Source organism: Lytechinus variegatus, chromosome 5 (genome assembly GCF_018143015.1).
Source record: "Lytechinus variegatus isolate NC3 chromosome 5, Lvar_3.0, whole genome shotgun sequence".
NCBI classification, from domain to species: Eukaryota; Metazoa; Echinodermata; class Echinoidea; order Temnopleuroida; family Toxopneustidae; genus Lytechinus; species Lytechinus variegatus.
This window is the reverse complement of record NC_054744.1, coordinates 26,442,869-26,455,572: the sequence shown is the minus strand read 5'-3', so window position 1 is coordinate 26,455,572 and position 12,704 is coordinate 26,442,869. Positions and strand designations below refer to the sequence as shown.

General features: G+C 36.3%; 1 protein-coding gene across 1 annotated transcript in view; it reads right to left on the bottom strand.

Moving 5' to 3' along the window:
* Positions 1 to 4,092: 4,092 nt before the first annotated feature.
* LOC121415828 (cactin-like) overlaps positions 4,093 to 12,704 on the bottom strand; it is a 32,449-nt gene continuing 23,837 nt past the window's right edge. The window contains exons 13-18 of the mRNA XM_041609172.1: positions 12,280 to 12,521; positions 9,649 to 9,838; positions 8,156 to 8,311; positions 7,454 to 7,537; positions 5,334 to 5,447; positions 4,093 to 4,541 (exon numbers count right to left, since the gene is read on the bottom strand). Coding sequence (XP_041465106.1) covers positions 4,416 to 4,541; positions 5,334 to 5,447; positions 7,454 to 7,537; positions 8,156 to 8,311; positions 9,649 to 9,838; positions 12,280 to 12,521 — 912 coding nt within the window. The 3' untranslated portion in view covers positions 4,093 to 4,415. The remainder of the gene's footprint in view (positions 4,542 to 5,333; positions 5,448 to 7,453; positions 7,538 to 8,155; positions 8,312 to 9,648; positions 9,839 to 12,279; positions 12,522 to 12,704) is intronic.

Here is a 12,704-nt window from a genome sequence, read left to right as displayed (position 1 = left end):
AAAGCAAATTGTACTTATTTGCATTTTGGGTTGTAACCAGAAAAACCTAGGTTCTGTCTTGAAAAGGGTGATTATTGGAAAAGAAGATAAATTTTTGGAATTCTATATATAGTTCTAGAATAACTTATCATGGAATTTGGCAGCTATATTTTTCTGAGAACCATTGAACATTGAGCAGTATTCAAAGATTGCATGGATACCACTTCAAATTGATACAACACTAATAAAGTCATCAAGAATGGATCCTTTTCAAAATGTAACTTTTCTCACTTTTATACTGTAGTACTCAACAATTCCTTTATATCAGTTTCTGGCCTCTCTACAATAATGTAGCAGATGAAAAATGGCTTTGACAGAGCAGCGATTTGCATTTCACGGAATAAATTCCTTCTACGTTGCCAATAACCTCATCTGAATATATAGCACAACATGAATAAATTTCTCGCTGATGGAAATCAATGCCAAGCATACATGCAGGAATTGAACCACAACCCTCTGATTAAGAGATTGGGAGTCGGAACCACTTCACATAATGCTACCTACACATAAAAGTTGTCTTGTAAGACCATTTATGAATGTTAAATAAGAACTTCCTGCTTCTGTCCAAGGAAAGACATCTCTGACCTTACAACAGAAACAATTAGCAAATTCTCAACTTTAAAGTTCTGGGTGAAGATAATAACAATCCTTATGTCAAGGGAGAAATAGCCTGCTATTCCACTTTCAAATTAAAGTTATACATATGGGCAATTCCACAGGTTGGTGGACATAAGCTTAAAAATTAAAATTCAATATTTTCTTGAATCTTTTAAAGGGGAAGTTCACCCTGAAGAAAACTTTGTTGTAAAAATAGCAGAAAAAATAGAAAAAAATATTGGTGAAGGTTTGAGGAAAATCCGTTAAAGAGTAAGAAAGTTATTATAGTTCAAAGTTTTGGATTTGTGACGTCATAAACGAGCAGCTGCCCCATGTGTTATGTAATATAAAATGCATGAATTTCAAATTTTGTATGGTTCCTGATGACTTAATTTTGTTTTCTTTTCATGATCGGGTGTGAAACGATTTGTCTATTGATATACAAAAGTTACAGTGAAAACCATTTTCAATTTTCTAAGAAAATGACATTTCATTGATTTTTTACCATTCGCTATGTAGGAATGCTGCTCGCATATGACGTCACAAATCAAATAATTGAAATTCTAATAACTTTTTAATTACTCGATGAATTTTTCTCAAACCTTCGGCAATATTTTTTATTATTTTTTCTGCTATTTTTACAATAAACTTTTTGTCAGGGTAAACTTCCCCTTTAATACTTTATGTCCTTCATACATGATAGTTTCAGGTACAAGAAATAAAAAGTTTATTTTCATATGTATACTTTGGAAAAAAATGGTCAAAAGTTGTGTCTTCCATTCTGTACCAAAATACAAGAAAAATGGTGAAAAATGAAATATGCCTTATTACCATTTTGTTATTGCAACAACATACCAATTTATATATTTCTGAAGTTTAGAAGAGTCAAATTACTTAAAATACACAACAGCTTTTCAAGTAAATTTGTAGTACTCATTCAAAATTGAATATTGCAACCTGCTCAGGTGATGTAACGTGAGTAACCGAAAAAAATGACTTTGTTTTCTGAGAGAAAAAATCTTCACAGTTAATTGGTGGGATTTTAAATTCTCTTCCTTCAAACAATCTTTGACACAGTGATGACTATCAAAATCATTAAAAAGTACAAATTTTTTTATAAAAATGATGAAGAAAAACTGTAACGTGAGTAACCATCATGTAATGTGAGTAACCAGTAAAAATTATTTAGTTAGGTAACATTTTCTGTGGGATGTCAAGTTTTAAGTCTCATGGTGAGTTGTGAAGTTATTTTTGATTAATTAAAAGCAAAATGAGGGTACACCTCTTTGATGTGACTCTTTGTTCATCAAAATATCAGTGGTCATACAATCACACAAAAAATTGAATATTAATAGAAGTATTCACAATGCGAGAGTGCATTAGTAAGACTTGGTTTCGATTAACCAAACTTTAAAGAGTGTTCGAACAACACATTGAATGCCCTTTACACCTGTAACCCTATCTAGGCCGGGGTATTTTGGGAGTTGATATGGCCCGGGGGGTGGGGGAGAGGGGGGGGCTCCCAGGCCCCACTTGAGATCTAGGCCATTGGCCGCACGATCACGCCGAAAATTTGCGCGCAGGTTGTCTTGGACATAATCTACAATACTATACAGTAATTTATTTCATGCAAATTGGTATTCAGCGATTATGCTAATTTATGCATAATTAGTAAGCGAAATCATACTTTTCCCTCCTAATCCCTAATAAAGCTCCAATTGTTCCAATTTTTGGTATAAAATCTCTTTTTGATGTTCCTAGCAATGAATTTTACACACATTATTGAATTTTTAATGACATGTGTGTTGTTAACCATACATGGACAAAATGTAACGTAACTGTAACGTGAGTAACCATATTATCTGCACCCCAAGTAAAAACAATGTGTTCTTTATTTTTTTAATTAAATATACAAAGTTTGTCTCCCTAATATACTTCTTTGAAAAGGATATAATCAACTTTCATAAAAGCCTTGTATGAGGAGACTTTTCACCTATGTCGACTTTTCATTTTATGCATGTCCAAATCATGTTAACGTGAGTAACCGACACATTCCAAAGATTTGCCAGGAGCATAATAAATTTTCCAAAGTTTTGTTTTTATACAAAGGATAGTCAGACTGAGTACTTTGTTGTGATAAGGAGATGTTTAGTTCCTATCAATAATAATGGAGTTACAGCTCCAAGTATGAGTCAAGGTGTCTCCAAATGTAACATGAGTAACTGTGGAATAGCCCATATGTGTAACATCAGCTTTTTCTTTCAATATCTTGTTTCATTGCAATGAATGGTTTCTGGTCCTACTTATATGCTTTTCACACTGTACTTTTCCCTTAACCCCAGGAAATTGGTGGGGCTAAGGGGGGCCTTTGCCCCACCAATTTCCCGGGGTAAAGCTTAGCCCACTTCGTTTTCACACTACGTTTTAGCAAACTGGGCTAGCACCGTAAATAGTATGGTACTATCTGGCCGTGCAAAAAAGCAGGGTTAGCTGGCTTATTGTGGTGTTATCACCACAATTGCGGTGCTAAGAGATGCAGTGTGAAACAAAACTGGGCTAAGGAAAAGTGGGGTTAGCAATAGCCAATCACAGAAGTTGAAATTGCACGTTAATCATGCTCTGTATGGTAAAATCATCAATATTCATGAGCTGTTGGATAGTCCGGGGTTAAGGCGTTAACCCCGGCTAAGCAGATAGTATGGGGTTTAATAAGAAAGACAGTGTGAATCCAAAAAAAGATAGTATGGGGTTAAGGATAGTCTAAGGTTAAGTGTATAAAAAAAGGAATAGATAGGCTGTCAGTCTTGGAAAGGCTGAGCTTATACCTATTATTATTTAAAGGATTACTTTCCTTCTCTTAAGGCCACCGCAGACCTTACGATTGCTCTGCAACCCGATTTTGGAATAAAATGTAGTAGAATTTGATGCTAATATTTAAACATGGCATATCTTACGGCACAGTGTTCTAAATCATTGTGCGAATACCTATATTCAAATCCGTGACTATGCTATCCTTAATATAAAAGAGAATTTAATATCTAGTCATACTCATAATGATGTCGTAGCAATCGTACCATTAGCTATGATTTGTAACTAATTTGGCCTTTGCGCCAAAATAAAGGCTTGCTATCATTAAAAACAATTGTTATATTAATATTCTTTTGGTTAATTTGAACCTCAAAAAGATACTCTTCATTCACATATCAGAAAATGAGAAAAATGCGATTTGTTCCAAAATCAGATTGGACCAATCGTAAGGTGTGTGTGGTGGCCTTTAAACAACCTCATCTGCGTTTATACTTAAAACTTGTTACAAATAGTCTTTAACAACCTGAAAGGCGGATTGACATGATTGGAGCTGCTCATACTGCTGCAGCTGAGCCCCGGAGTGTTACCTAGCATTGACTAGATTTCCAGCTCTTTGAGAATTTCAGTGTATCCTTGGTTTTGATTTGCTGAGACACACTGATCTATGATTGTTACTATGCTAACTGACAGAGAATGATAACTCAGTGCTGATAAGCTTCATGAAAGGGTGCCCAGAAATCCATTCGCAAGGTGAACTCCTCGTGTTGATATCCTAGACTCTGACAGTGCAGCTTGAATAAGTCTTCACCTTCCTGTACAACATTGAGATCAAGAAGTTTCTTATGAAATGATCACTTGTCTTGCTTCATCAAGCCATTCTACAAGGGATCCCCATTGGAACATGGATGGTTTTCAAATAGCTAGAGTTCAGGTCTTCATTCTCTTGAGCTAACCAGCTTGAGTCTGTGTCTTCATCTCCTGTATCTGTATCTCTTGAATCGGAACCATAACTGGAAGATACTATTGCTGAACTGACATCGGAAACCATGGCGATGAGAGTACTCCCATTCACGATTTACGATCTTGAAGGCTATGTCCTGTCAAGTAAATTAAAAATAAGAAGGATAACAATCATTTTCTCCTCTATTATTCTATTGGTTACATGTATGAAGCAAACGAAACCTCTTTCTATACTCTCATGTCCATGTTTCACTCTTCCAAAACGCTTTTGAATGGCACATACTTCTATTCTCCCAGATGTACTGTGAGAAATACACAGTGCATGTCAAAAATCCTCAATCAATATAATCCTTATCAATAATTATCATCATCATCAATTCCTTCATCATCACAACTTTCATCAAAATCTTCATCTTCATTTATCTTAGTCAGCAACATCATCACATTACCATTACCACCATTATGACCATTCTAACCGCCAGCCTAATTGTCGTACCATTTCAATATCACTAGCATCATCAACACAAGCAACATTATCACTATACAACCACCACCATCATAATTGTCATCACCACCACTGCCAGCATCATCACCATCACCTACATAGTCATCAACCTCATAATAATAATAATAATAGGCATTTACATAGTGCCATCTATCTAGAAATATTCTATTCCGAGGCGTGATATTATTATTAACCCTGACTTTAGCTCGAGCTGCCGTTCAGCGCTTATGCATTCAAAGAATTAATCCTACCAGATTAATTCCCCCTCATCCTCTTCGTAGTCCCAATCATCAGCATCCTTTATCAACTTTACCATCATTAGCATCATTGCAGTTACTTCTTTAAAAAAAGGTTTTAAAAAAATGTACTAAACACTGGAAGGGGGAAAATGATGGATACTAGCTTTTTAAGAACAAATTCTTACCTCATAAGGTGGGCCTGCATGGAATGTTAGAATGCCAAAGTCAGGTGTTTGAGCAATTGGTGTTAACGTGTACTCTGGAGTTTTCCTCTTGTCAATGAGGTCAGGAAAGAATATCTGAAGAAAAAGAACAAATAAAAACATGATTTGGAGGGATTTTTTGCGGCACCAGTTTAAAGTTAGGAGGGGTTGGTGGGTGACCTTTAAGGTCAAGTCCACAATAAATGACCCATTTGATGTCAATTGCTACAGAAAATTCAAGCAATTCTAGTACTGAAAATTATAACAAAATCAGAAAATTTTAACAATTTTATTCCTTTGTTTGATTTAACAAAAACTATATACACAATGAGGGAGAAATGCCAATAAAACAGTCAATTATGCTCAACACTAAGCAAGTATTTCATTATTTGAAATGTCCTTTGGTAGATTTGAAATTCGAAAAGAAAACTTATGAAATATTTCATGATAAAACAAAAAGAGATGAATATTTAATTTCAATGGATCTCTTTTTTGCATGGCATCCATGTGTATATAATTTTGTTTTGTAAACTAAGCAAAATCTTTACCAATTTAATCTTTCTTATTTCTCATCTAATTTCAATGAAATGTTAGGACTTCTGCTTGTTTGATTTTTTTATATCCATAACAAGTAGTGGTTGTAGCATACATGATTTCTAAAATGAAAAACTGCAGAGCTTTCAAATAGTGTACATTGAAACAATGGTAAATAATCTTATTTCAAACAAGAAATCTTTCAATGGGGCTGCAAATGACCTGGGGGGCGTTTCATGAAACGTTTTATCCGACAAGTCCCATTTTATCCTACAGTTACCGTAGGAACAGTGCCTTTCAGCCAATCAAAATCATGGAAAGATGTCAGATCTGACAACTTGTCGCATGAAAATATTTATGAAACACTCCCCAGGATCCACTAGTGTAAATTACAGTTATTTCCAGAACTTTTCACAAGTATGGGATCAGCAATTTATGATCCTTCCTCATGAAGGTTGAAGATAATGTCTCTCACGATCATCTAGTTTGGTGCCCTTTAAAATCTCAAACCATATTTTTGTTTAAAAAAAAGCAACAACATGGAAATATAAGATGGAGGAAAGCAGGGAGGTTGGTCTGACACTGAATAGGATGCTCAAGACAGAAAGCAGTGTAAAGAGGGAGTGTCATCATGGTGCGAAAGTCGGCAACCTTTCCTAAGAGGGAAAATGCTGACTATTTTAAATAATGAAGATAACTCTACCCTCAGTACATCCTCTTGATCTTGCTTCCCATCTCACTTGTAGAATTATCTCCCCTCTCAGACTATCCAGCCATTTAGACTATTCAACCACAAAGGTCCGAATTCACAACTGATCTTTAAAACCATCGGTTGAACCCATGGTTTATGCAGATTTCATGTATAAGTTATGCTTATTGATTCAAAACAGTTAACTCCTGAATAAAATAATGTGGATAACCATGGCAACTGGCGTCAATTTGGTGCACTGTGACAAAAGCGCACATCAGCATTGGACATTTTTAAAAAATATATCAGGAAATCTGCATAAACCACCTTTGTGAATTTTGGTCAATAAGACATGGTAAGATATAATGTAATCGACACCATAGTTCCAAGGTTTCACAACATTTGCTCAGGCAGCAATTGCTCCACTACAAATTCCACAAATTAATCAAACAACTTTAACCCTGGATTTAACACTGTAAATTACTCTAAATCTAACATGAAACCCTATTGCAACCCTGACCCTAGCACTAGACCAAATAAAGCCCAGAGCAATTGCTGCAGAAGCAAATGTCATGTCACCAATTACACATTCAACAGAGAACACCATGACCATCTCTATCATGAAGACTAGTGTTGTCATTACAAAGGTTGGTGCAAGTTAGAACCTACCTCTACAAAAAATTTCTGACCTGCATGGCATTAAGCTCCCCTCAGCTGGAGAAAAATAACTATTTTCCTAATGTATAAGCTCTGAAAACGGACAAGTTTTTGACCCCTGAGCACAGAGGCAAAGATTGGGCGATAGCATTTCCATTTTCCACCACTGACAAGTTCCTGGTCAAATCACTGATGAACACCAACTAATATTTAATGAACTCACATTAAACTTGTACCCTTGTACAATCTTTGGGGGTGGATTGTCCATGTCATAATGAGTCTGGTTGTACTTGTTCCACTCAAAGCCCTGTCAGAAAAAAAAGTTATAAAAAACAAGCTGGTAATCTTGAAGCGAGCTTATCATTTGTTTTTGTTAAAAGAGGTTCATAATCTTTTGAAACTTGTTATCTTCCTTTTCTCAATCTCAAATATTCTGATCTTGATCTCAGACATTCTGTTCTTGGACCAAATACTGTTCAATATATCCATTTAGATAAACTGGTAATGGACAAAAGTGACATTACGCAATACCCACTTACTAGGTCATTTTTAGGAATGGTTCATAAATAAGAAATATTTATGAACCATTTCTAGATATACAAAGAAACTATTAAGAGGAACTAAACGTAAAGGTGAGCAAAAGATTTTTTTTTTTTTGGGGGGGGGGATTTTCTGATGTTTTCTAAGATGGCACTTTAGACTAAAACTGCATGCTATGAGACTAAATATCACATTTAAATTCTAGCTAATGGGACTAAAAGTACCTCAGAGAACAACCAGACATACACTCTTCCGGTCATTTGTAAGGTAGTGTGTAACTTTTTGATCATTTTTATGAACAACCCCCAATTAAGACAAACTTGTGATAATCATTCAAGAAATTAGCAAGTCAGGGGGGGGGCAAAAAGTCTTATTTTTCACTCACAGTGTGCACACGATTGAAGAATCTGGGCTTACGAGGTCTGTACTTGTCAGACCACATGTATGGCTTCTGTTCCAAGTTGACCTCCACGGCAAAGGTTGATTCGTCTTTACCCATTTCTTGCTTAGCTTTCTTGATAAATTCTGTCTCAGCATCAGTCTGTGAAAGGAAATGAATAGTCAGTTAAAGTAGCCACCATGTATGTTGAAAAGCCACTTAAGATGCAATGAATCACTAAATACATAATTTCTGTAAAACAGAACTAATTTCATTCTATCCTAAGTTCTTTCTCTGTTTTGTTTATTAAAGATACCTTAATAAAACTAGATTTTTTGAATGCTCACACCATCCTGGGACCCCAATGGTGCTAGCCAAACAGGAGTTCTTTTTCAATACGTGTAAAGAAAGCATTTATTTAAAGATAATTTGACTACTTTAAAACGTCGGTACAATTCCATATTTGTATCATCCATTATAATAATCCCCATTTCTATCTGGTGGGGCCCCAGTGCCTTCCACGCACTCTATTTACTAACAATTCAAATTCTGTTCATTGACCATTCAACCTGAATTCATGGCATTTATGACCATCTCTTTCAGATGGAATCTCACACAGCATCTTTTCCCTTTCCATTCTTCTCACTTCAAAATAATATTAGGGATCAGTAAAGTGGAGGTGAAATACTGCCTGAGAATAACCACTCAGCCAATGGAGTTGCCTACAACCTTAAAAACTGCATGAACACTATCATAATCAAGAACGGGTGGGTGTTTCATAAAGCTGCTCGTAAGTTAAGAGCGACTTTAAGAATGACTGGTGATCCTTTCTTGTGATAAATGACGGTTCACCATTTTATTCATTGGCAATGCTTTAGCGCGTAAGAAAGGTTCACCAGTCGTTCTTAAAGTCGCTCTTAACTTACGAATAGCTTTATGAAACACCTACCAGAAGTGGGTAATTTCCAAAGTCTTCGGATCTTTGTAACAAATCTTAGCAACTGATTGTAGAACTTATATTTATGATTAATTGGAGTGACCACAATGTACAAGATATATACCTCCATCACTAAATGCATATTATTAAATGAAAAACTACCAACATTTCAAGAGAAGAACTAAATGACAAACAATGCTTTTTAAACTGTTGACCTCAGTAGTTAAATGGACGGTTTCCATAAAATCATGACTTATACTTCTTCCCAGAGAAAAAGAGTTTGTTCTGTAAGGTATGCACTAAAATCAAATTCACATCGCCACTTCTATAAAACAATTGTAAAATTTCTTGAACAATGTTCTCATCCATAATTCTTCTAGGATAATAAGAACCCATTCCTGCAAGTATATAAATGCAATTCAAGATCTTCGTCACCCACAATGAGTTGTTGTTGTCGGCAGTTAAACAAACCAAAACTATGAAAGCAAAAAACTGCAGCTTACCATCAGTTACCAAAGGTTTAAACCTTTTTAATAAAGCACTATCCTAGACAAAATCTTACCTCCGCTGATCCTGTACTGATAAGATGTTTCCTTGCCGTCTCCAGCTTGAATTTATCCTCGTCCGGATCCTGCACAAATATCTCTATAGAGAGGTCCTTCTGCTCCAGGAGCCTGGGGCTGTAGTTACCTTGGATGTACTCCACATAGCTCTCCTCTGCAAGATCCTCTTCAGTCAAAATGGACTCTGGCCTATAAGCAGAGATAGAAGGTAAAACATAGTCACAGAAAACACTAGAGCAGGCTTCAAACTTCAATATAGCTCTCCTCTGCAAGATCCTCTTCAGTCAAAATGGACTCTGGCCTATAAGCAGAGATAGAAGGTAAAATATAGTCATAGAAAACATTAAAGCAGGCCTCAAACTTCAATATAGCTCTCCTCTGCAAGGTCATCTTCAGTCAAAATGGACTCTGGCCTAATAAAGCAGAGAAAGAAGGTAAAATATAGACAGAAAACATTAACGCAGGCCTCAAACTTCAATATAGCTCTCCTCTGCAAGATCCTCTTCAGTCAAAATGGACTCTGGCCTATAAGCAGAGATAGAAGGTAAAATATAGTCATAGAAAACATTAAAGCAGGCCTCAAACTTCAATATAGCTCTCCTCTGCAAGGTCATCTTCAGTCAAAATTAACTCTGGCCTAATAAAGCAGAGAAAGAAGGTAAAATATAGACAGAAAACATTAACGCAGGCCTCAAACTTCAATATAGCTCTCCTCTCCAAGATCCTCTTCAGTCAAAATGGACTCTGGCCTATACGCAGAGACAGTTTTAGTAGAATATAGAAATAGGAAACATTAAAGCAGGCTTCAATTTTTTTTTATATATATCATTAGGGTAAGGCCACTTATATATATTATATACATTTTATACTCCTGAAGAAGACGGAGGTCCGTCGAAAATTCGAGTAAAGAATGAAAACTATATTGGCATTGAAAGCATTACCTTCAGCATATTTTGTTACCATTAGAGAAGCCAATACGTGAAACTTTAAGATATATATATCTATATATATATATATATTAAAGCACAAATGGAAGAAAAATAATATAAAGAGCCCCTAGTCCATCCAAGGGCGATGAGATGGGCATCAAGGCCAATTAAAAGGGTAACCTTAAGCAGTGGTCACACCGCCAGAAATTTGCTGGAGCGGTCGGGAGGTAGGGAGATGGGGGTAATATTTCGACAACGCTCGTCACATTGCGCAAAATGGAAAACACGGGTGTTGCCTTAGCGGTGCACCGCTGAAGCCAGTGTTACTTTAGTAATGGATCGCTGCTTCAATGCCCGACACCATACCAACAATCCTGTGTATGCTCGTAAAATGCATACAAATACTTTGTGCATCACTGCAGCAGTGGTCCAGCTTTCAAGATTTTTGCATTGGCCGAGCAGACCCAACCGTCCATGAACTTGCGTCTTGCGGTGTCAAACTTTGACTGGGCATTGTTGGAGCGGGAGTGAAAAATTGCCCGATCCTCACCGCTCCCAATATTTTGTGTAGCTCAAAACTTTCAGAGCAGTAGGAGGGACCATTATTAGCCTTGGCCGAGCGTATATGGCCTTAAATATAAATTAAAGTAGTTGCAGTAAACACTGATTTCACAAGAAAGTGTGTGAAACCAGGCTTAATTGTCACTATATCATCGAAGATCTAGATCTGATACAGTTACATAAACTGAACTTTGTGAAATCTTGAAATCTATGCTGAAAAATGTTCACACTGAATATCACCATCACAGATAAGCGCACGTGGGACAGTGTATTATTATTGCTTTGAATGTCGGCTCAACGCTTGACCCGAATCCCGTGCTTATTTGCTAATTTCTCAGCAATTACACAATTTCTTCCAGAATCCTTTGGCACATATTTTTTATTTATACAAACAGACACTTTGGTGGTCATTTCATTGGATTCTGTACGAACTCATTTTGAAATTGTTACAACTGGAATTTATCTTTAACAGTCGCTAACTTCTGTTAAATGGTGGTGAACAGTAACGAGCAGTGATGAATATTTTTCACCGCTCCAGGACCACTCCAGCAAAGTTCTGGCGGTGTTACCACTACTTTATATTGAGCAGTGATAGCTGACCGTTATTAACTGGTATGAAAACTGATTTTCTCATAATAACCAACTTTCATGAAAGAGATATGAATTTCCACTCAAGTTTCAGTAAAATAATACGAATGATCCCGTATCAACTACCATCACTGTCTACGCATTGCTACTGCCATTCATGCCATTAATTCTGGCAGTGCCTTGTTCAATTCATGTACCCACAGTGCTTTGTACATGTTGGCATTAATGGAAATCTAATCAGTTCTACACATGAGTGGCTACCCATGTACAAGACCCAATGATTGTGACTTTGATATTTCTTTCATTTCTGAAACAATTTGCTGAAACAAATATCTCCTGTATCTACAATTCAACGTAATCTGAGAAGTAATTTTCATTCCAGCTGACAAAGTAGTTACATATAAACAAAATGCATATTTTCCCAGATGGGCATTACAATCTTCAATCCTATGAATATCAGAAGAATATGACATTCAAAACAAGTGTGAAATACAAAATTTAGAGTGATTGTCATATAAGAATTTTAAAAAAGAAAGAAAAAAATCAGATTACTCTTCTTCTGCTGCTGCTCCACCCACTGCTCCTTCTTCTACACCTCCTACAGCTCCCTCTACATCTGCCGATGAACCAGGCTTTGCTTCATCTTCTTTCTTCTCTTCCTCTTCTTCATCATCCTCGGAGGGAATGTCTATCTCGGCGCTCTCTGTCGATGGCTTCTCTTTTTGTTCGGTGGGGTCCCAACCAGCTGACGTAGACTCTGCTGAAGGAAAGAGGGGTGCAGCTTCTACTCCTTGCTGTATGAATAATGGTTTTAGAATTAATTTTCATCATTGTCTTCTCTTTACCATGAATTATGAATAGACATCAATGACCAATAATCATCACAAGGGCATATCAAGATTACAATTGTGAAAATATCTAGTCTATTTTTGGATAGCCAAACGTTACACAACAATAAATGGATTTGTTTGATCTAC